Source organism: Gossypium hirsutum, chromosome D02 (genome assembly GCF_007990345.1).
Source record: "Gossypium hirsutum isolate 1008001.06 chromosome D02, Gossypium_hirsutum_v2.1, whole genome shotgun sequence".
NCBI classification, from domain to species: domain Eukaryota; kingdom Viridiplantae; phylum Streptophyta; class Magnoliopsida; order Malvales; family Malvaceae; genus Gossypium; species Gossypium hirsutum.
This window is the reverse complement of record NC_053438.1, coordinates 12026705-12051458: the sequence shown is the minus strand read 5'-3', so window position 1 is coordinate 12051458 and position 24754 is coordinate 12026705. Positions and strand designations below refer to the sequence as shown.

Below are 24754 nucleotides of genomic sequence, written 5' to 3'. Positions count from 1 at the left end.
TTTAATGATATAAAATACTTTTATGGTAAAAATACATAAAAGAATTCATATAATTTATAAAATTTCAAACCACTACATATTAAAATAATTTTATCTGTATTGTAAAAAGCTTGAGGCATAATGATAAATTTAACCCCTAATGTGTATCCATTTTGTTACTTTAACCTTATTTTCTTGGATCACCTTGGCCATCAACTTTTAATTTTTTGACATGAAAAACTGGTTGAACTATTAAAATTTTAATGACACTAATTTTGTAACCTACATAATAGTTTACTTGTACTTCATTTTAGAGTATAAATTACTGAAATTTTTAAACTTTATCAAAATTTTAATAATTTTAATTATTTTTTAAATTTTTATGAAGAACATGCAAATTGTCATGTTGATGCCATTAAAATTTTAATAGTTCAACCAATTTTTTCACCAAAAAAGATGCAATTTGACTAAATTTTGAAGGGTAGATGCCAAAGTGGTCCAAAAAAGAAAAGAATTATAACGAAAGTGACAAACCTTTAGGGGTTAATTTTTTATCATTATGCTAAAGTAAAAAAAAATGCTATCATTTCTAGGTTTGAAAGATATTTTAAATCTAAATAATTAATTGACCATATGTTTGAAATAAAAATTTGACATATAATAATGATATACAAAAATAATAATTTAATTGATGTTTATTGTAGCAATCCATTTTTCAATGGTGCTAGAAATGGTGGTTTCAGAACCTCGTTCTCCGATAACCGAGATTATAATATTATATTAAATTTTGGTTTGACAAATTTGTTATTTGAATAGTTAGTTAAAGTACAAGTGTTTCAACCCTTAAGTCAGTGGTGTTGAAAAATGAGGTATTGAGACCTCATTTCTATAAACCGAACCTTTAAATATTTTATTAAATATTTTTGGATTTATTGTATAGGTGAATTAAATATTGGATAGGTAATTTCTTCGATTTGGTGACTAATTAGGTACAAAGACTAAATTGTAAAGCGGTAAAAATTAATTGATATTGAATTTTATTAACTAAAAGGGCTACATAATATTGAACCACAGTTGAAAGTGACAATTAGGCCATTTTTAAATAGTGGTGGATGGTTGGTGTTTTCTTCTAAGTGAATATATGTTAAATATTTTAATTAAAGTATGTTATATATTAAAATTAATTTAAAAAAAAAGCTAAAATTTTTATTCTTCTTCATTCATCATCTTCTTTCTCATGAAAACAAAACGAGAGATAGGGTTTGGCTTCAAAAGACTTTCAGTCCTTGATTGGTAAGCTTAATTTAGTCATTTTCTTGTAATTTTTATGTTTTTAAGGCTTTGGGAGCTACCTGTGTGCCAAATTGCAAAAATGTTAAAGTTTTTAAAAGTTTCTATTGTTGAATCTTGAAACTTTTGGTGTTAAATTGTTAGATTCTAAGCTTAGATATGAAAAAAATGACTAGTTTGTAAAGTGAAAATTGTTAGTTTTGAACATAAGGACTAAAGTGTGAATATTTTCAAATTAACATGAAATTTTTATAAATATAGATATTAGAGGATTGTAGAAAGATGAAATTGAGACTGAGTTTCAAAATCGAGGCTCAAATTGAAAGTTATGACAATTCTGATTTTAGGGACTAAACTGAATAAAATACAAAACTTGAATAGATGAAATTGAATTGATAAATAGTTATAGTAGGTTGTTAAATGATGTTTTGAATTGATATTTGAATTAAATTATGATATAGGCCGAGATTTGAACCAGTCAGAGGATAGTTACGAAAAAGAAAAAATTGTAGAATAGTCCTCGATGTTGTGTTTATTTTCATTTTGCCAGGTAAATTCATATGGTGTAATTATGCTTAGACCCTTATGTATGCTATATTGTGAATACATGTATGTTTTATTGAACTTTGAATTGTTTGCAATTTAGTACTAAAGTGTGAGAGTTGGACTAAATTAAAAAAAAAGAATAAATATGAACTTGCATGATGCAAATTACCCTGACGAAACTTTGTAAATGTATTGTACACATGGTTACAGGTCGATTTTCGATAATTTTAAGAATCCAACATTTGTTGCGGACTTGAACATACATGTGACACAAGTTTAGCTTGGATTGGTAACCTGATTTTGTTTTAAAGGTTAAGCTCGAACGGGTAACCTAATATGTATATGTGATACATGCATGGATGGGGTGAAATTTATTAAATTTCATTCACCAAAACTGTCAACTTTTAAGTTTGGGAAATCAGCATACTTGCGTCGACTTTTTGAATGGAATCACTCGATTTCGAGTCCGGGAGCTCAAATTATGACCATTTTAGTGAAAACTGCGCGAGCAGAATTTTTGGACAAGGTTATGACAGGTATTACGAGTTTTGTGCTTTTAACTCAAGTTTAAATCATATTTGGTTCGGATTTTTAGATTAATTTTTATTATATATGAGTCCAATATTGTATTTATCATCTCTTATTATTTTATTATTACAAATTTTTTATATTTATTACGTATTTTAAGTTATTTAGGAGTTTTATGTTACCAAGAAAGTTGTGTTTAAAACTACTTTTTTATTTAGATTAATTAGAGTTTTAGTATACTTTAGAGTTTTATTTGGATGTACTTAGCTAGCTTATATAAAGGCTTCTTCATTTTTTATTAAGGAGACAATTGTTTTCATTAATAAAGTTTTCAACTCTAGGAGCTTTTTTCTTGTGCAAGAATTTTTTATTGTGATTTTTAGAAGTAGTTTTATTCTTGATTTTCTTCAAGAAGTCGTGGGAATTCATTCTTCACCCTTCAATTCATTCTTCAAGGATTATTTCTTAGAGGGTTGATTAGAGTCATTACTTGAGTTTGTTGGGATTTATATTTCAAAGGGTTCAATTATACATTTATCCTTCTATCCATTATATCTATCGGTTTACTCGTCCATCTTTCATTTTTTATTTCTTATTTATTTATGATTTTTATTTTTTTATTCTCTAATTTCTTCTTTACTATTTTTGATTTCTTTATTACTAAATTTGTAGTTTACCCAACAAGTATCAGTCCAAGACATCTATTATTGTTGTTGCTTTAGGTTAGTAATCCCAAATTTTGCATAATTATAGAAGAATCTTACATCAGTGATCCTAAAAATTAAGACTCCATATAGTTTTAGGGGATAGATAGAGGCCATTTTCATTTTCATTTCCTTAAAATGGAAAACATTCATTTAGTTGAAATTTTAAAAGTAAATTTTCAGATGAAAATATGTAAAAATGAGAAAAATAATAAAAATTTGTTTTTATTATTCATTAAAAATATTTTGTAAAACTCAAAATGATCAAAATAAATTTTTTTTTAACTTTAAATGAGTTATCCTTTATTCAAACCCAAATAAATATAAAAATATTCGGTTATTTTAATTTCAACAATTTTTCATAATTAAATTTAATATCATCATTTAACTCCATATAAATGTATTTTTTTAATTTCCATATTTCTATTATAGAAAAATAGTTATCAACCATGTTTTCAATAATGAAAATAAAATTTTATTTTTATTTATCATATATTTTTTAATTTTTTAAAATAAAAATATTTTCAAAAACCAAACGAAGCCTGAGGATTTTAAGGGTTAGTTTGGTAATGCTTTTGAAAAGTGCTTTTAAAAAGTGTTGTGAAAAAATACTATTGAGAAGTGCTTTTGAAAAGTTTAGTTTAAAATTTGAGTGTTTAGCTTTGCTGTCAAAAAGTGCTTTTAAGAAATAAAATGCCCATTTTAGACATATTATTATCAAGTAACAAATATGCATTTAAATAATATTTAAATTTGTTAATATTATTATTTTTTTTAAGAATATAAAAAAATTATTATAACTTGTGTTGTTAATATTTTAATATATAAAATATAAATTTTAAATAATTTTAAGCAATAAATATTAATTATTTATAAAATTTAATTAGAATATATAAACTATATTTTAAATATTTAAATATAACCATTAAATATTTATAATTAGTATTTTAAAAAATATTTTTATTTTTAATTAATGATTTTAACACATTTGTAATTAAGCACCAAGAAAAAAACAAAAAATGAAAGTACTATGTTATTAGAGGGGTGGAAAAGTAATTAAGAACCAAATTTGCTTTTGGGAGAGGAAAAGTTAAAATTTTTAGCTTTTCCTTCTCAGAAGTCATTTTGAAAAGCACTTCTGAAAAACTAAAAATTTCAGTCAAAAGCAGTTTATTGTTTTGAATTTTCAATAAACAATAACAAGAACAAGTTTACTGCAATCGGGTGCGAGACTTATGCTGTCGTGCAAGATTTCTACGGAAAATGTTACGCAACTGGTTGTTTGTCGATGTGTAACAACATCACTGATGTTTCAAACGGGTCTTGCTCTGGGATTGGCTGCTGTCAGACAAGTATCCCAAAGGATGTGAGGAGCTACAACATAAGTCTCCACAGCTACGCCAACCATACCAATGTGTTGCCCGAAAACCCCTGCAGCTATGCATTTGTTGCAGAGGTCGATAGTTATACCTTCTCTGCTTCAGATCTTCGTGGTTTTGAGTTTCAAAGCAGGCAGTTTCCAATCACTCTTGATTGAAACATCGGGAATACGAGTTGCAACGAAGCGAATATGGATGTAAACAATTTTGCATGCAAAGAGTATAGTAAATGCGTTGATTCAGAAAATAACTCTGGATATTTGTGCAAGTGTCTTGAGGGTTACGTGGGGAACCCTTACCTCCCTAATGGATGTCAAGGTAACTATAGGTATATATACCCCATAGATTTGTAGTTTCTAACATTAAAGATAGTGTTATTTATTACTTGCATACAATCTGCAAATTTCAGATATAAACGAGTGTGAAAGTATGAGCCCTTGCAATGGAACGGCAAGATGTACCAACTTACCTGGGACGTACAAGTGTTCATGTCCGGTGGGTTATGAAGGCGATGGTAAGAAAAGTGGAACAGGTTGTAGCTTACCCAACAAGGATCCGTCGTCCAAGACATCTCTTACTGTTGTTGCTCTAGGTTAGTAATCCCAAAATTTGCAAAATTATAGAAGAATCTTACATCAATGATCCTAAAAATTAAGACTCCATATAGTTTTAGGGGATAGATAGAGGCCATTTTCATTTTCATTTCCTTAAAATGGAAAACATTCATTTAGTTGAAATTTTAAATGTAAATTTTCAGATGAAAATATGTAAAATTAAAAAATAATAAAAAGTTGTTTTCATTATTCACTAAAAATATTTTGTAAAACTCAAAATGATCAAAATAATTTTTTTTTTTAACTTTAAATGAGTTATCCTTAGTTCAAACCTAAATAAATATAAAAATATTCAATTATTTTAATTTCAACAATTTTTCATATATTAAATTCAATACCATCATTTAAATCCATATAAATATATTTTTTTAATTTCCGTATTTTTATTATAGAAAGATAGTTATCAACCATGTTTTCAATAATGAAAACAAAATTTTATTTTTATTTATCATATATTTTTTAATTTTTTAAAAATAGAAAATATTTTCAAAAACCAAACGAAGTAGAAGGATTTTAAGCCTCAATAGGGTCGGCTTGACCCATAAACAATTTTATCGTTCATAATAAGGTCATTTTATTTAATTATATTGTATTACATGAAAAGCTGCATAAAGATTAAGTCAAGTTTACCAGATCTCTCTTTTTGCTGGAGAATAGTTTAACCTATTCATTTAATTGTTAGAAACTAGTATTGGCTTTCTTGCTCTCCTCTTAGGATAGTATTACATTAGAACTTAAAATGGAAAATTTTATTTCAAATCTTAGCTTAAAATGGAGATATTAAGAATGTCAGAAGTTAATCGATGACTGACTTTCATTTTGATCGCAGGTATTTGCTTAGCTGCAGGGTTCTTGTTGTTCCTTGCTGGAGTTTGGTGGCTTTATAGGAAACTAGAGAAAAGGAGAAATATAAAACGCAAGCAAGAGCATTTTAAAAGAAATGGTGGGCTACTGCTTGAGAAAAAGTTGTCTTCTAAAGAAGGTGGTGTGGAGAATATTAAATTCTTCACTTCCAAAGAGTTGCAAACTGCAACCGATCACTATAACGAGAACAGAATCCTGCGTCGTGGTGGCCAAGGCGTGGTTTACAAAGGAATGCTGCATGATGGGAGAATTGTGGCTGTAAAGAAGTCCAAAATAGTAGACCAAGAGCATCTCGACCCATTCATCAATGAGATCGTTATTCTTGCCAAAATTGATCACCGAAATGTTGTCAAATTATTAGGCTGTTGCTTAGAGACCGAAGTCCCTCTACTCGTTTATGAATTCATTCCAAATGGAACCCTTTCTCAGCTAATCCATGACCAAAATGAAGAATACCCAAGATCTTGGGATATACGATTACGCATAGCAGCTGAAGTTTCAAATGCAATTTCTTACTTACACTCGTCTGCTTCTGTCCCCATTTATCACAGAGATATGAAGTCTAGTAACATACTACTAGATGAAAAGTTCCGAGCTAAGGTATCAGATTTCGGAACATCGAGATCAATCGGTATTGATCAAACTCACTTGACAACTCAAGTTCAAGGAACCTTTGGGTATTTAGACCCTGAATACTTTCAGTCAAGTCAATTCACTGAGAAAAGTGATGTTTACAGTTTCGGAGTGGTTCTGGTCGAGCTCTTAACAGCACAAAAGCCAGTCTTAACATCTGGATCGCAAGAAAAGAAAAGCCTAGTCTCCTATTTCATCTCCTCGGTGGACCAAAACCAGTTTCTAGATACACTTGACCCTCAAGTTTTGAAGGATGGCCAAAAGGAAGAACTAGTTGAAGTTGCTTACCTTGCTAAAAGATGCTTAAACTTAGATGGCAAAGATAGACCAACAATGAAAGAAGTGGCCATGGAACTGGAGAGAATTAGAGTTTTGCGAGGTTTTTTTCCGACTCAGCTAAAACAAGCAGAGGTTGTTGTCACAAAACCAACTGAGATCGGGTACTTCACTTCATCCTCAAACGGATTTTACAAGGATTCCATCATTACATCTGTATCAGATGTTCATCCACTTACAATCCTATATTTTATATACATAAAGCAGACTTGTCATCTTCCTGTAATAACTATTACTCTGCCTTTGTTCTCTTCAAGTTTCCGGTGACGTTTCAATGAAATTGCAGGTTCTAGAATGGCCATCTTTGAAAACAAACTGCTATAATGTTTATCATTGTGATTCAGTTTACAAACAAATTATGTGTTGATATTGTGCATACGATTTTGGCTATTCTGTTCAGCAATCGATTTACCATAGCATTATTGAAACTATAAAAGGATAAAACTAATTGATTATTGTGGATCGTACACTGGATCAACGATAAATTTGTGTGGATTTCAAGTTGGTTGACAAGAGGCTCAAGATTCAATTCCTATATTTGTAAACCGTTTCCTCATTTCCCTATTGCAATGTACTTATTCACAAAAAAAAAAAAAGGAAAAAACTAATAGGTTATCATCAAATAACATGGTCCCTGTTTAGTAATTTCCTCCCATAAGTACACTAATTAGAATTTTTTTCAATTCATTTCAATTTATTTTATTTCTTGTTTAAATACTTTACATTTAAAATTTTAAAAATTACATTAATCAAACAATTTAATCATATGTTACACTTAATTTTAATAAATATATTAAACAAGTTTCATAACTCTTAACACTTAATTTTTTTTTATATTTAATTTTTCAAATATCAAACAAGATCATTTTTAATATCCTAACATAAAAGAAAAAAATAATGTTAGAAATGAAGTGATATAGTAACCCAGCATTTAAGAAAACAAACATATCATTCATATATATTAATAATTTTTATAGTTAAAATTTTAAAAAATTAATTTTAATTTCATTATATATAATAACAATAATTAACTTTGAGATGAATTTTTTTAAAATTTCTTTTTACTTTTATATTTTATTTTTTTCCATTAAAGCATTCTAAATAATGGTAATTATTAATTTTACATAAAAATAAATAATTTAATGAATTTATCTCAAAATTAACATATAATTGAATTAAATATAAATTTAAAATACTTAATTCAAGTTGAAGCTAAATATCTAATTAGTTTTTTTTTTTACGGATTTGAAATTACTATCTATTGCGGATGCAGATAGATACTTCGAATGTCCATTATCTAAACCTGCATCGCATATTCAAATAATAGATGTGGATTTTAATATCTGAATTCACTAATTACGAAGTACTTTTAATTTTGATTTTGTGTATATAAAGAATTTTACTAGATTTGATTTAGATTTTTGTGAATTTTGATATTTAAAAATTGATTGAAAATCTTTTATTTTTATTTTTACTTTTTGCAGATTGGATATCTAGTAGATAATAGTATTTAACTAGCTTGTATTCCCGTATCATGTACAGGTCGGTTGTGTATACTAAATTTATAATATTATTTTTTAAAAAATTAATGAATTTATTCAAAATATTTATTAATAAATTGACAAGTAATGTAACTACAAAATATTTTTTAAAATATTCAATTATTTTAGAAACACTTATAATTAATGTTATTTAATTTTAATTTAATATTTAATATTAAAATAATACAAAAACTCATTATGATTCAAATATTAATATTAATATATTATAATTTAAATAATATTTTTAATAATTTATTACAAGTTATTTATTTATATATACGTTGGACAAAACACATTAGCAAATAAAATATTGAAATATAAATAAACACATATTTATTTATGAAATAAAATATAAATAGAATAATTTATATTTAAATTATCAGATACATAAACCAATAAAAACCGTAACAATAAGTTGAAATTGAAAGGAAGAATAGAGATTGACTAAACGTTGAGGCATGGTTAACACGGTTTCCTTAACATAGATTCGGCCGCTCCTACGATACTTGAAGAAATGTTGGTCGAATGTCTCTCAAAATACAACAACATAATGATCAAAGCAGTAGCGTCTCTGCAGCGATCAATGAACAAGTATTTTTTTTTTTAATAATCACCGGAACATTGGAAAATACGGAGAGGAAAAGAAGAATTTTGAGAGCAAAATAAATTCAGCCTAAGAGGATATCAGTGTGGAAAAATTCTTCAGAATCCATATCATTTTATAGGCATTTAGTATGGTGGAATTTTGGAAATATCCACAAAATCTACTATTAAAGGAGCCAACAAATCAATTTAATTAAAAATTAAATACAATTGATTGGAATCAAATAAAATAAGATAAATATCCTTATATAAACAAATTTTATCTGGTGAAGAAAAATAATTTCGTGTTGGGCTAAAATGTTCGCAAGCCCATTTTAAGCCTAGCATTTTGCGTCGCCCACGTTGTGCAAGTGTGCCCCTTCCCCTACCCCGTTGAGTTTGGACCTATAACCACCCTTTCGTGTGAGGCAAGGTTCCAAATTTAGTCATTTAATCAATTTTTAAGAGGGTTCCATATATATACACATCTCACACTTGATATTTAACTAATGTGGGGTCTAAGCTTTTACTTTTCCTCAACAAATATTTTTAAGTAGCTTACTTTGAGCATCAATTTCTCATTCATCACTCAATCATTTTGAATATATGATATACAATTGTAAATGTCTCATAGAGTAGAATATGGAACTATAATTTTATTATTCAACTCTCAACCTTTACTTATTGAGAATATGCCTCAAAATTCCCATAAAATATAATTTTTCCAACAATATATTGTTAAATTAATTTGTTTTAATGTTAAAATTGTTAAATTTTGATATTTTATAATTTTATATTTATCCTTGCTATACTTTAATCATTAATATTATTAACTCTTATTATATTTGAAAATATATTTAATATCAATATGTCTTTTTTTAAAATTATATTTTAAGTTAACCAATTTAATAATCATTAATTTTAATATTATAATATTAAAATATAATTTAATTAAGTAATATCTTAAAATAAAGAAATAATTTATTTAAAATCAACTTAAAATTTAACATATAAAAAAATTTAAAAGAAAAATTAAGAATTAAAAGGTAATGACTAAAATAATAGTTTATTCAAAATGTAAATAAGTGCAAAAAAAATATTTATTATTATTAATTTTTTGTACATTATATTACAATAGTATATATGATCTAGATTTGTATTTAAATAATAATACCCGAATAATAGATTTATGGATTTACATTTATATAATCCAGGAAATACAGATACTTGATTTGTTAAACTTGTCATTTCTAATAAATACGTTATATTTATATTCTAATTTTTTTTTTCACAATATGATAAGATTTATAAGTTTTATTTAAAACTTCTATTTTTAGATAGTCTCACGTTAATTTAACTAATATCAATTGAAAAAAAAAGAGGCGCATTTGGGCATTGTTAGTGTGAACTAAAGGTGCTCATGGGCCGAGCGGCCCGGCCTGGCCTGACGGCCCACTCGAAATATGAGAGGATTCGGGTAAAAATATAGGCCCGAAATATGAGTTTGGGCAAAAAAACGAAGCCCGTTTAGAAAACGAGCTGGGCCTCAGGCACCATTTTTTTGGCCCAGGCCCAGCCCAGCCCGAATATAATAAATATATTTTTTTATTTTTTTATTTTTAAAATATTTTTAAAATATTTTTAAAATACTTTTTTATTTTTTATTTTTAAAATATTTTTAAAATACTTTTTTATTTTTTTAAAAAAATTTGGTGTTTATTAAAAAAATTGGCCGGGCCGGGCCAGGCTCGGGCTTAAGAATTTTTTCCCAGACCGAATCGGGCTCGGGCCTAGGACACGGTCGAAAATTTTTTTGAGCCCGACCCGGCCCATAAGCACCTCTACAACTATGAACTCTAGATGAAAGGGAGAGTGAAACTTGAAAGCGTATATTGGGTGGGTTCGTCAATTCCTTTTTATATATAAATAATTTAATAAATTCTTTCAAAAATCTAAATTGAATAAGTCATTAAAACTTATTAATTCAATTAATTTATTGTTAAAATCAAATTAATTGAATTAAAATTCTTCAATTTGGTTGGATGGAATTTTCGGTTGTTAGTTTTTCTTTTTAAGATTTATTTACCAAATAAAAAATCCATTCGAATTCTAAATAAAATTCTCAAATTAAATTGATATCTGATACCAACAATTAAGTAAAAATTATAAGTAATTAAATAAAAATTAAAAAATAGCAAGGGAGACATGAACTTCTGCTCCCAATAACTGCGTGGAAGACGTTTATAATAAAATAAATCCTAGTTGTTAAATTAATCATCAACATTATCCTGTTTCATGCATTAATGAGATTAGAGGTAATTGTTTTCATTTGCTATCAAAATCTTGCATGAGTTCCAAATTCCAGTTTAATGATTTCAACGGGTTTTATTAGTAAGCTACTATATTTGATTGCTAAGCCTTAGAAAATACCATCAAAATAACTTGATAGCATATTCTTACTTTGGCAAACCAAATATCCCATAACAGTTTTTTTTTAATTGAATATAATTACAAATGTGTATATATATATTGAAAGCGCCGGAGATGACCAACAATTGATGAACTACAAGTTAGACCTGTATTGTATCTGAATGAAAAGTATATTGCTTCATTCTTAAATTACAATAGTAAGATGTTTTATAGCATATGTTCAACTAACTACTAACTAGTAACTAATCTAACTACTACAAAGATCTTTCTATTATTCACCCAATTACCAGTATCTTTAACACCACCCCTCAAGTTGGAGGGTGGTAAAGATCTTTTGACTCCCAACTTGGACAGCAAATACTCATGCTGATGCACACCGAGGGCCTTTGTCATTACGCCTGCTATTTGCTAACTGATGCATATGTGTTGTGTTTTAACCAACCCCACTTTGATTTTCTCCCGAACAAAGTGACAATCAGTTTTTATGTGCTTAGTTCGTTCATGCAATACATTGGCTACTATCTGAAGGGCTACTTGACTATCATAAAACAATTTTGTTGGTTCCAATTTGTCGAGACTAACTTCTCCCAACAGACCACTTAACCAAATTATATTTGCAACTGTCAATGCCATGCTTCGATATTCTGCTTCCGTAGATGACTGAGAGATTGTGTTTTGCTTCTTGTACTTCCACGAAATGAGCGAATCTCTTAGTTTGATGCGGTACCCTGTAATCGACTTTCTAGTCATTAGACATGTTCCCCAATCCGAGTCACAATATGCAACAATCTAGCTTACTCGTTTGTTTAATATGTTTCAAGTGATCGTTAGGCTTAGGACCGGACGGTGTGCAGGAGCTCGGATTGGTTTTCACATAAAATGGTTTGTTTTGGTTGATAAATTAAGATTTTTGGACGACATTTTCGGATTTGTTTTTGTTTTTGGGTTTTGTTTGATTTGTCAATTTTTGGGTGTTCTTAATGTAAACTGCAAAATTATTTGAATTTGACAAATTGGAATTTGGTTTTCAAAACTTAAAAAAACTCTAGAAATACAAGCTACAAAATTAAGCATCGAACTAAATGCTTTTTCGTAAAATGAATAAATTATGCGCATAAGTTTCTAAATAGCAATGTAAGAGTTTTGCCAAAAAAATTAATATTTCCAAATCACATGATTTCCAAAGTTAGATTTTGATTTCTGGAAGTTTCCGCTATTTTTCACAATATATGGTTAAGTGATTAAACTATAAAATATGAGTTTTTCAAACCTAAGATTTTCTAGAACTTGATCCAACGATTTCTAAGCTAGATTTTAAATTTGGTTTTTTAAACGAGTCGATGCAACTCTTCCGGATTCGGCCATAACATCTAGGTTAGGTTTGGAGTGTTACACTTTTAATAGTAGTGGAAAATTGAGTGTTAACCATAACACGAAATTGTTTAAAAGAAACAATAGCATCACTTTTTAATCGTAATAGGTACACCCAAGTCATATGTGAATAATCGTCTACAATAGTTAAGAAAAAATGATGCCCATTATGTGTCGAGACCCTACAAAGACCCCATAGATAAATATGTATAAGGGAAAAAATAGAAGTCTCACGTGTGGAACTTAAAAAAAAAAAAGGCAACCTAGTTTGTTTTGTAAAAGGACATACAATACACCGATGAATAGAATCATTATTAGACCAAGTACAATGAATGTCCATCTTATTCAACCTTAACAAAGGAGCATGGCCGAGTCGCACATACCTGATAAAAGAACTACCGAGAGTTGTATGAAAAGAATTAGCTGTTGAAGAAGGTACATGAGTTGAAGATACTATAGCTAGGAAAGAATGAAGAATATAGAGGCCGCCATGTTCCCTACCAATCCCCTTCATCATGCCACTTGAGAGGTCTTGGAAAATACAAAAGTGTGAGTAAAATGTAACAAAACAATGCAAGTACTTGGTAAGTTTTGAAACAAAAACGAGATTGTATTGAAAATCAGGTATATATAACACATTTTTAAGAGTGGCACCGAGATAGAGGGTATACGATCCTGTATGTGTTATGGGTGAGGAGGAGTCATTTGGTAAACAAACACTTGGTGAATTAGAAGTGCATGCAATAGGAAATTCAAGGTGTTGGAAGCTAGAAAGCATGTGATTAGGAGCACCAGTATCTAAAATCCATTCACAAGATGTACTCATACTTGCTAAATTTGCCCCAATTGCCATATTTGTAGTCGTCTCGACCAAAGATTCTTTGTTCAACAAGCTTAATATTTTCTAATATTGTTCCTGTGTGAACCCAAGAGCTTGAACCACACCAAGAGAGCTTCGAATGTTGTTGTTGGGCACACTACTATCAACCACCGTCCCTTCGTTTGCTACCACGTTGTTTGCACCAGCCCCAGACATAAAACGCTTATTAGTGAACTTGAAATCAGGTGGATATCCAGTTAGTCTATAACAATTTTCTCTCTTATGGCCCTAAAATTTACAATGATCACACACACCATTAAATCGATTTATATATGTATTGACATTTGCTGAATATAAAGAGGTAGGATCAACAACAACTAGACCTGATACATTCTGCCTTTATAACTCTTCTTGCACGAGCATGGAATATCGATTGACTCCAAACAACACTATCAGTTTCATTTGAACCCATCAAAAATTGAAACAAACGCTGCTACGCAATGTGATCAATAACCTGTTTAGTTTGCACACAACCACAAGAAGAAACGAGAACTAGGGAATCATACTCATCCCATCACAACCTATTAGTCTTGTTAAATCGCTTGCTAAGATCCTGCCAAACTGCTGTTGCACTTGAAGCAAAAATGATACCTGTAGAGAGCTCTTTGCTTACCGTGTACAATATCCAAGATAACACGATAGCATTGCATCGCTCCCACTATGAGTACAAATCTTCTGCCAATAAATCTTTGGAACAAGTACCATTAATAAACCCAATTTATTTTTGGCAATCAACGCAATTCGCATAGCACGACTCCAAATATTATAGTTGTAAACTCCAGTGAGCTGATGAGAAATATAAATAATTAAAATCAAAAAGAGATAAATCTCAAAATTATACATGAACTTTGGTTTCATGTACAATTGTATACATGAACTTTAATTTGGTGCAGTTATACACATGAAACTCTAATTGTGGTTCAAATGTATAATTGAAACTTTAATTTTGATTTAATCATATTCATTTAAAGAAATCAATACATCAATTTATTTTTATATTAGATAAATATAACTATTTATGCATACAATATATAATCATAAAATGATGTTATATCAATAACTGTATTAATAAATTGAAAAATTGAATCAAATCAAAATTTCATGTATACAATTACACAATAAACCATAATTCATGTATAATTTTAAAATTTATCCTTAAAAAAAATCAATAAACTTCTTTGCAGCCTTTGCTCATCTTTAACCACAATTTTCCATTATGGAATTATTATTTTTTATATCTAACAATAATTTCGGTTATACTTTTATGAAGTAATTTTTAAACAGGTGGAACTAGATTCACAAGCAGGACTCATCATTAACTTACCCAACTCAATCTCGAGTCAATTGGATCTGCCTGAAGCAAACAATTTCGTTATTTATTACTCTCAATATACAATTTTGCATGATTTTTCACTTTTAGATTACATTACCATGGCTAATGTAACTATTATTATTATTTTATGCTTTGACCTTAAGGGTTGGCATTGGGTTTCTTGGTCTTCTCTTGGGGATAATATTGTTGTGTTGGATGCTGAGGCAAAGGCAAATTTCTAAATTAAGAGAAGCTCACTTTCAGCAAAATGGTGGCATTTTGTTGCGGGAACAACTTTCAAAACGACAAGGGTACCGTGAAGATGTTAAAGTATTTACAGCTGAGGAACTCGACAAGGCAACAAAAAATTACAATGAAAGCAGAATTTTAGGACAGGGAGGGCAAGGGACAGTGTACAAGGGAATATTGGCTGATAATCAAATAGTTGCCATCAAAAAGTCAATAATTGGAGATCCTAGCCAAGTTGAACAATTCATTAATGAAATAATGGTGCTCTACCAAATCAACCATAGGAATGTTGTCAAACTCCTAGGATGTTGTTTGGAGACGCAAGTTCCGCTGTTAGTTTATGAATATATCACCAACAGAACCTTTTTTCACCATTTGCATAATGATGATGCTACCTCTTATCTTTTATGGGAGACCCGTTTGAGAATAGCCACTGAAACAGCAGAAGCCCTTTCTTATTTGCACTCTGCACCTTCCATTCCAATCATTCACCGAGGCATCAAGTTGGCGAACATACTGTTAGATGACAATTACACCGCAAAAGTTTCTGATTTTGGGGCTTCCAGATTGATCCCATTTGACCAAGCACAAATAACTACAATTGTGCAAGGAACTTTCGGTTACTTGGATCCTGAATACATGCTTTCAAGCCTTCTTACTGAAAAAAATGATGTCTACAGCTTCGGGGTTGTGCTTATGGAGTTGTTAACAGGACAAAAAGTGGTATGTTTCAAAAGACCGAAGAATCGAGTTTTGCCAATGTACTTCACTTCTTTGATGAAAGAAGACCGTTTGCTCGACATTCTCGATCCTCGAGTGCTTAATGATGAAAATGTTGAGCAGCTTATGGAAGTAGCAACTTTAGCTAGGAGATGTGTGAGAGTGAAGGGAGAGGAAAGGCCAACAATGAAGGAAGTTGCCCATGAATTAGCAGGACTGCAAGCAATGGCTAAACATCCTTGGAGTAAAAGTAACTTAGTAAGCGAAGAATCTGAATACTTGCTTGGTAAGTTTCCCAGCACTTACGACGATGGTGTAACAAGCAGCTGGATAGGGATGGGGTATGATAGCATAAATAACAAAATCACATTTGAACTTAAAGGTGCTCGATAAGTATGTAATCAGGTTATCATTTGTACATAATCACATTTGAACCTAAAGCAGCTCGATGGTGTATGATTTTAAATAGTTTGCTTCTAAATTTCCTAGTTTCGAGAGAAATATAGTGTTAAATTACAATAGATGGAGCTTAATCTATATGCGTTGTTGCAATTTATTTATTGACATCTTGTTTTATTTTATTTATGCATTTTATAATTATTTCTATAACTACTTTGTTTCCTCAAAATGTCTTGAAGTGGGGTTCATTTATTGAAGCATAACATAAGTTGCAAGGATGAAGACTCAAGTTTCAAATGATTAAATAATTGAATTGCTTTGGACATGTCTCATTTTGAGAAAATTGGAAGTAGTTTTAACTCACCTATGTTGCACGTGAAAGATATTACTGTTTATATTATATAATATATTTATTATTAGCAATATTTAATAATATAAAATAATTTTATGGTAAAAAACATAAAAGAAATTCATATAATTTATAAAATTTTAAATCACTACATATTAAAATAATTTTATCTTTATTTTAAAAAGCTTAAGGCATAATGATAAATTTAACCTCTAATGTGTATCCATTTTGTTACTTTAACCTTATTTTTTTGAATCACCTTGGTCATCAACCTTCAATTTTTAGTCAAATTATTTTTTGTAGATGGAAAATTGGTTGAACTATTAAAATTTTAATGACACTAATGTTGTACCCTACATAATAGTTTACTTGTACTTCTTTTCAGAGTATAAATTATTGAATTTTTTAAACTTTATCAAAATTTTAATAATTTTAATAATTTTTTAAATTTTTATGAAGAACATGCAAATTGTCATGTTGATGCCATTAAAATTTTAATAGTTCAACCAATTTTCTACTTAAAGAAATGCAGTTTGACTAAAATTTGAACGCTACGGGCCAAAGTGATCCAAAAAAGAAAAAGAATAAAAACAAAAGTGACAAAAGGAGTAACTTTTAGGGGTTAATTTTTTATCATTATGCCAAAGTAAAAAATGCTATCATTTGAAAGATATTTTAAATCGAAATAATTAATTGACCATAAGTTTAAAATAAAAATTTGACATAATAATAACTATACATACAAAAAATAATAATTTAATTGATGTTTATTGTAGGAATCCATTTTTTAGTGGTGCTAGAAATGGTGGTTTTAGAACCCCGTCCTCTGATGATCAGGGTTATAATATTATTTTAAATTTTGGTTTGACAAATTTGTTAATTGAATAGTTAGTTAAAGTACAAGTGTTTCAACCCTTAAATCAGTGGTGTTGAAAAATGAGGTATTGGGACCTCATTTCTATAAATCGAACCTTTAAATATTTTTAATTAAATATTTATGGAGTTATTGTATAGGTGAATTGAATTTTGGATAGGTAATTTCACCGATTTGGTGACTAATTAGGTACAAATACTAAATTATAAAGAGGTAAAAATTAATCACTATTGATTTTTATTAATAAAAGGGCTACATAATATTGAACCACAGTTGAAAGTGACAATTAGGCCATTTTTAAATAGTGGTGGATGGTTGGTGTTTTCTTTTAAGTGAATATATGTTAAAATTTTTAATTAAGTTATGTTATATATTAAAATTAATTAAACAAAAGCTAAAATTTTTATTCTTCTTCATTCATCATCTTCTTTCTCATGAAAACGAAACGAGAGATAGGGTTCGGCTTTAAAGGACTTTCGGTCCTTGATTGGTAAGCTTAATTTAGTCATTTTATTGTAATTTTTATGTTTTTGAGGTTTTGGGAGCTACCTATGTACCAATTTGCAAAAATGTTAAGTTTTTAAAAGTTTCTATTGTTGAATCTTGAAACTTTTGGTGTTAAATTGTTAGATTCTAAGCTTAGATATGAAACAAATGACTAGTTTGTAAAGTGAAAATTGTTAGTTTTGAACATAAGGACTAAAGTGTGAATATTTTGAAATTAACATGAAATTTTTTTTGTAAATATAGATATTATAGGACTGTAGAAAGATGAAATCGAAATTGAGTTTCAATTCTAATTTTAGGGACTAAACTGAATAAAATAAAAAACATGGATAGATGAAATTGAATTGATACATAGTTATAGTAGGTTGTTAAATGAAGTTTGGAATTGATATTTGAATTAAATTATGATATAGACCGAGATTTGAACCAGTCGGAGGATAGTTGCGGGGAAGAGAAAATTACAGAATAGTCCTCGATGTTGTGTTTACTGTCATTTTGCCAGGTAAGTTCATATGGTGCAATTATGTTTAGACCCTTATGTATGCAATATTGTGAAGACATGTATGTTTTATTGAACTTTGAATTATTTGCAATTTAGTACTAAAGTGTGAGATTTGGACTAAATTGAAAAAAAAGAATAAATATGAACTTGCATGATGCAAATTACATTTGTTGACACCATTTTTTTTTGATAAAACGGGGTCGACTTGGGTTTTGAAAAATGAAGACAAAAACGGGAGTCGCCACCAATCCTTTTTTAATAAGGTGTGATCGGATCACCTTGAAAAGTGGTTATTTTTAATAAAATGATTTGATTTTATTAAAACAACAAGTTTGGTCCACGAATTCAGAAAAACGGGTTCGGGAGTCGGTTACGCACGAAGAAGGATTAGCACCCTCGATACGCCCAAAATTGGTACCTAATTGATTACATAATGTCTTAATGTCGAAAATAAAAAATTTAAAGAAATTTAAAATACGATCCTTTGTTTTAAAATGACTTGTATAAAATAGGTTGCTTGTATAAAAAAAAAACTCTTACGATAAAAATTAAAAAAGGATATTCAATTATTCGAATTAGATGAGGAAATTGCAACCCAATACGTTAGGGCACAATTTCTCAACATTTCAAACATTGAACATTGCCTTGGTTGTTTTTAAGAAAATCCTCATCTCGAAAAAGCAACATGTCACATCCAATACGTTAGGACACGACATATTGAATTCCCGATAATGAGCTTTTATTTTTTAAAAAAAAAAGTAACCTCGATTATTTAGATTCAGCAAAAGAAAATCGGAACCCAATACGTTAGGGCTTGATTCTCTTGAAGATCCCAAATACCGAGTGTTGCTTTTATTTTGAAAATTTTTTGTTCTTAATAAATTCGAGTAAAATGGATGTAAAATAATAATGGTGATAATGTAAATAAAATGATACAAGCCAAACAATAAATAATAAAAATAATCAGGGCAAGATAACAAATAATTAGGAACTAAAGAAAGAGAACAAACAATAATAGACGTGCAAATAAATCAACAAAATTAACAACATTATGCAAATATGAAAGATATATAAACACATATATATATAAATAAAATAATGAGAATATGAAAAAAATGTGTGTAAGTGTACATGTTTCGGAATTATTATATATTTAAAAGTCATGTAAATGTATGTACATACATATATACATATATAATAATCATTAAATATATAAAAATACATATGTGTAGGTATATATGAGTCATAAAACGTAAAGGATATGTACAAGATATATTTTGGACGTATAAAGTGTATGTAAATGTATATATATAATAAAGGTGTATGAAAGCATATTTTATATACGTGTATTTATAAAATGTATAGAAAATATATATATTGATTTACCAATACATATGGATATATAATTATAGAATATATATAAAAATATTTACATATATACGTTTATGCATATATAAAAATAAGCTATTATAAAAAATGAGCAAGCATAATACATAAATATATATATATATAAAAAATAAAAATGAAGTTGAAAATAATATAAACTACTTAATATATTAATATAATAGTAACAAATTAAATAAACAGAAAATAAAGCCAATAATAATTAATAATAGCAGTAATGATAATAATAATAATATTAATAATAATAATAATGACACTAAAATAATTATTAAACAATAAAATTGCTAAAAAGAGATTAAATTGAAATAAAAACATAAATACTGGGCGATTTCAAAAAAAAATAAACACTAAAAGGATTAAATTGCAACACGCGCCACACATAGAGGGACCAACACAGTAAATAAACCAAAGCCCCAAAACGCAGCGTTGAAGTGGACCAGATTGAAGCAAAAATAAAATTATGGGGCTAAATTAAAAATAACAAAAAAGGCAAAGACGACCGAATGGCAATGCGCTTCAAAGTCGGAGGGACTGCGCGCGAAAATAGACCCTTAAACGAAAACACGCGGATCCTTCGGGTCGGGTCGGGTCGACGCGCGGATTCCCTATTACTCAAAACGGTGCCGTTTTAAAATTACTATAAATACAAAAAACACTAAAATACAATTTTAAAATCATTTTTCAAAAAAAAAAACAAAAACTCTCTCTGTTTTCTCTCCCTCAGGCTCCGGCTCCGGAGATAGCCCGGCCCAGGCTTTCGGCGAGTCTCCACCGCAGAGCCACCGTATGTGGCGGCCGGAGGTCCCAAAATGGACCCTTTCGGTCCCTTTTTTTGAAGTCGATCGTCCCTAGAGTATAGATCTAAGGCCAAAACTCGCGAAAGACGGACCAAAGACGCAAAAATGGGGGCTAAACCATTCGGCTTCCCCTCCTCCGGCGGCACTGGTAAGGTTTTCTTCTTCTTTTATTTTTCGTTTCCCTTTATTTTTATTTATGTATATAAAACAAAAAAAAAGAAGATGAAAAACGAAATAAAAAACGAAAAGAAAAGAAAGAAAAATAAAAGGATTCACCTTAAATCCTTTTTTGTTTCTATATTTCTCTGCTAATATACGTTACAAAGGTCGGAAAAAGAAGAAAAAAAACCCCCTGAAATTGAGTTACAACCGACTTTTATAGCCCATTTTTGTTACTGTTTTTGATATATATTTTTTCCTTGCTTCTTTCTCCTTTGCAGATGCCAGTGGTGATGGGAGCAGGTGGTGGTAGGTGCGGCGCGGAGTGGCGATGGCAGAGACCAAAGGTCAAAGAGGGCGGCGCCTAGGGTTTCAGTCTCTGAAACCCTAGGCAGATTTTTTTATGAAATTGGGCTTGGGTGTTTTGGGCTTCGGGTTTTGGGCTGTATTTGGGTTAGTTTTAGGTTAATTATTGTTTTATTTGTTGGGCCCAAGTTTGGGCAAAATTGGGTTGTACAGCTGCCCCTCTTTGCTCGTTGTCGTGTAACAGGAATGAAGCAAAGACTAAGAAAGACCAATTTTGCCTGGTCTCACCGAGTTTTGACTTCTTTTGACGCTCCTCCTCTTCAAGTAGCTTTATCCTAGTCCACTGTGTCTCATCGCTTGACTCCACTCCACTGCACTTCAAGGAGACCGGACTTGTAGCTTCAATCAACTTCAGGGGGACGAGATTCGTGGTTTTAGTCTATTCCACTGCAACGTCAGGGAGATAAGACTTGCCATGATCTGTTCTATTGCAGTTTCAGAGTGATACAGTTTGCCATCTTCAATCTGTTTAAAATGTCAGGGAAGCGAGATTCGTCATTGTAGCTTCAATCTGTTCCACTGTACCTGCTTAGAAATAAGATTTGCCGTTGTGGCCTCAATCTTTTAATTGCAATGTCAGGGGAGTGAGATTCGCCATTGTAGCTTCAATCTGTTCCGCTGCATTACTTGGAAGTAAGATCTGCCGTCGTGGCCTCAATCTTTTAAATTACAATGTCGAGGGAGTGAGATCCGCCATTGTAGCTTCAATCTGTTCCTCTAGATCGCTTGGAAGTAAGATCCGCCGTCGTGGCCTCAATCTTTTAAATTGCAATGTCGGGGAAGTGAGATTCGCCGTTGTAGCTTCAATCTGTTTCGCTGCATTGCTAAGTAAGTAAGATCCGCCGTCGTGGCCTCAATCTTTTAAATTGCAATGTCGGGGAAGTGAGATTCGCCGTTGTAGCTTCAATCTGTTTCGCTGCATCGCCTGAAAGTAAGATTTGCCATTGTGGCTTCGATCTTTTTAATTGTAATGGGGAAGTGAGACTCGCCGTTGTAGCTTCAATCTGTTCCGCTGCATCGCCTGAAAGTAAGACTCGCCATTGTGGCTTCGATCTTTTTAATTGCAATGTTAGGGAAGTAAGATCCGCTATTGTAGCTTCAATCTGTTCCGTTGCATCGCCAATGATGTGAGACTCGCTATTGTAGCTTCAATCTATTTGACTGCAATGTTGGGGAAGTGAGACTCGCTGTTGTAGCTTCAATATGTTCCGTTGCATCGCCTGGAAGTAAGATTCGCCGTTGTGGCTTCGATCTTTTAAATTGCAATGTTAGGGAAGTGAGACTCGCCGTTGTAGCTTCAATCTGTTCCGCTGCATCGCCTGAAAGTAAGATTCGCCGTTGTGGCTTCGATCTTTTAAATTGCAATGGGGAAGTGAGACTCGTCGTTGTAGCTTCAATTTGTTCCGTTGCATCGCCTGGAAGTAAGATTCACCGTTGTGGCTTCGATCTTTTAAATTGCAATGGGGAAGTGAGACTCGCCATTGTAGCTTCAATCTGTTCTGCTGCATTTCCTGAAAGTAAGATTCGCCGTTGTGGCTTCGATCTTTTAAATTGCAATGGGGAAGTGAGACTCGCCGTTGTAGCTTCAATCTGTTCCGCTGCATCGCCTGAAAGTAAGATTTGCCGTTGTGGCTTCGATCTTTTAAATTGCAATGGGGAAGTGAGACTCGCCGTTGTAGCTTCAATCTGTTTCGATACATCGCCTGAAAGTAAGATTCGCCGTTGTGGCTTCGATCTTTTTAATTGCAATCTATGGTTACTTCGATCTGCTCCTGTCAACTCAGGAAAGTAAGATCTGCCATCTTCATTGATCTGTTCTTTGGGGAACATGACCTATATGAACCTATTTATGCCTAGTGATTATGATAAAAATGAATCAAAATACCCTGGCTAAATGCATATGCATGAATGCAAAATGATCTTTCAATGTTTGAGTTGTTATTGCTCCTTGCTCAATAAGTCCTTATTGCCAACGCGCCCGAATGCTATCTTGTCCGGTTGGTAATGTTCATCTCTTACTTGGTCGGATTGCCCCCACTGTATTCTTCAAAGTTCAACTCATTGTGATTTTCAAGGTTAAGCCCATCGTAATTTGGGACATAAAATTGAAAACCATCCTCCTCCTACTGTAAATTAGGAGTACAGGATCTGAATTTTCCTGGCTACTTACACAATTTCTAGGGCGTCGCACCAAAAGTTTATGCATAATTGCAAAATTTCATTTTCCGAAGAACCTCTTCTTATCATTCGGTAATCATTGAAGCCTTGTCACCAACATGACATCTCCTCATTTTGTTCAATCATTGTTTGGACAACAAAGTTTGAAAGGATAGTCCTGACTTAGACTTTTTCCCTTGTAGGCACTTTGAATTTGGTGTGCTCTAAACAACAGTCCTGTTCCAGGTTCCTTCATCATTTAGAAATTTCTAGAGTAATATGTAAAACTCCATTTGCTTGAACATTCAGTTCATTAATATTTGTTATTTCAAATGTTTGAAAAAGATTATCGTAATGGACAAACAAAATGTTATTGGGAACAAATCTCGAAATGAATAAGTTAATCAAGATAGCAAGTTTTGCTAAGATAAAATGAGAAAAGACGATGGACAAGATGGAATTTTACTAGGAGCAAAGCTTGAGATGAATACATTAATCGAGACAACAAATTTTGCCAAGATTCAAAATGAATAATATGATGACAGGTGCCCAGGATATCGCAGCACGAGTTTCCCTGCATAAGCTTTCTGAAAACCATTCTGAATTTGATATGTGTTTAGGGAATCTACAGGGTTTTGTCGATACCCTAAGATGTCGTCTACCCTTTCCTTGTTGATTCAGGTATATCGAGACCACCACATACCCCAGATCTTGATCAAAATTTGAGCTGCTTCGATCACCTCATGTCTTCTCAAAATTTGAGCCACCTTTTCAGGTTTTCAACTCAAATCCCCTTTGGTCTCAAGGCGCCCTTTACGGGTTTTCACCTTGGCCTCTCCTTTTTTTTTTGAATGCCCTTTACAGGTTTTCACTTTGGTCCTCCTCCTTCAAGTGAAGTATTTCTTGACTGAATCTGAGTTCACAGGATTTGGCAAGTTTTTACCATCCATCTCGCTCAAGATCAAAGCTCCTCCAGAAAAGGCCTTCTTTACAACATAAGGACCTTCCCAATTTGGCATCAATTTTCTTCTAAAATCTTTTTGTAGAGGAAGAATCTTTTTCAACACTAGGTCCCCCTCGTGAAATTCTCTAGGACGAACTTTTTTGTTATAGTCTCGCATCATTCGTTTCTGATACATCTGACCGTGACGAATAACTTTTAGTCTCTTTTCTTCTATCAAGTTCAGCTGATCATATCGAGATTGAACCCATTCGGCCTCATCCAACTTTAGTTCAGTTAATACCTGGAGAGAAGGGATTTCAACTTCTATGGGTAAAACTG

The 24754-nt window shown here is 30.9% G+C and overlaps 2 protein-coding genes across 2 annotated transcripts; both read left to right on the top strand.

The window, feature by feature from the left end:
- Window positions 1-4617: 4617 nt before the first annotated feature.
- LOC121214516 (wall-associated receptor kinase-like 1) lies at window positions 4618-7140 on the top strand. The gene is made up of 3 exons (XM_041088285.1): window positions 4618-4744; window positions 4836-5018; window positions 5870-7140. The coding sequence occupies exons 1-3, from the start codon at window positions 4618-4620 to the stop codon at window positions 7138-7140; spliced, it is 1581 nt and encodes a 526-aa protein (XP_040944219.1).
- A 6343-nt stretch (window positions 7141-13483) lies between these two features.
- On the top strand, window positions 13484-16351 carry LOC107952655 (wall-associated receptor kinase 5-like). Its single transcript, XM_016887840.2, has 2 exons — window positions 13484-13554; window positions 15154-16351. The coding sequence occupies exons 1-2, from the start codon at window positions 13484-13486 to the stop codon at window positions 16349-16351; spliced, it is 1269 nt and encodes a 422-aa protein (XP_016743329.2).
- Window positions 16352-24754: the final 8403 nt, after the last annotated feature.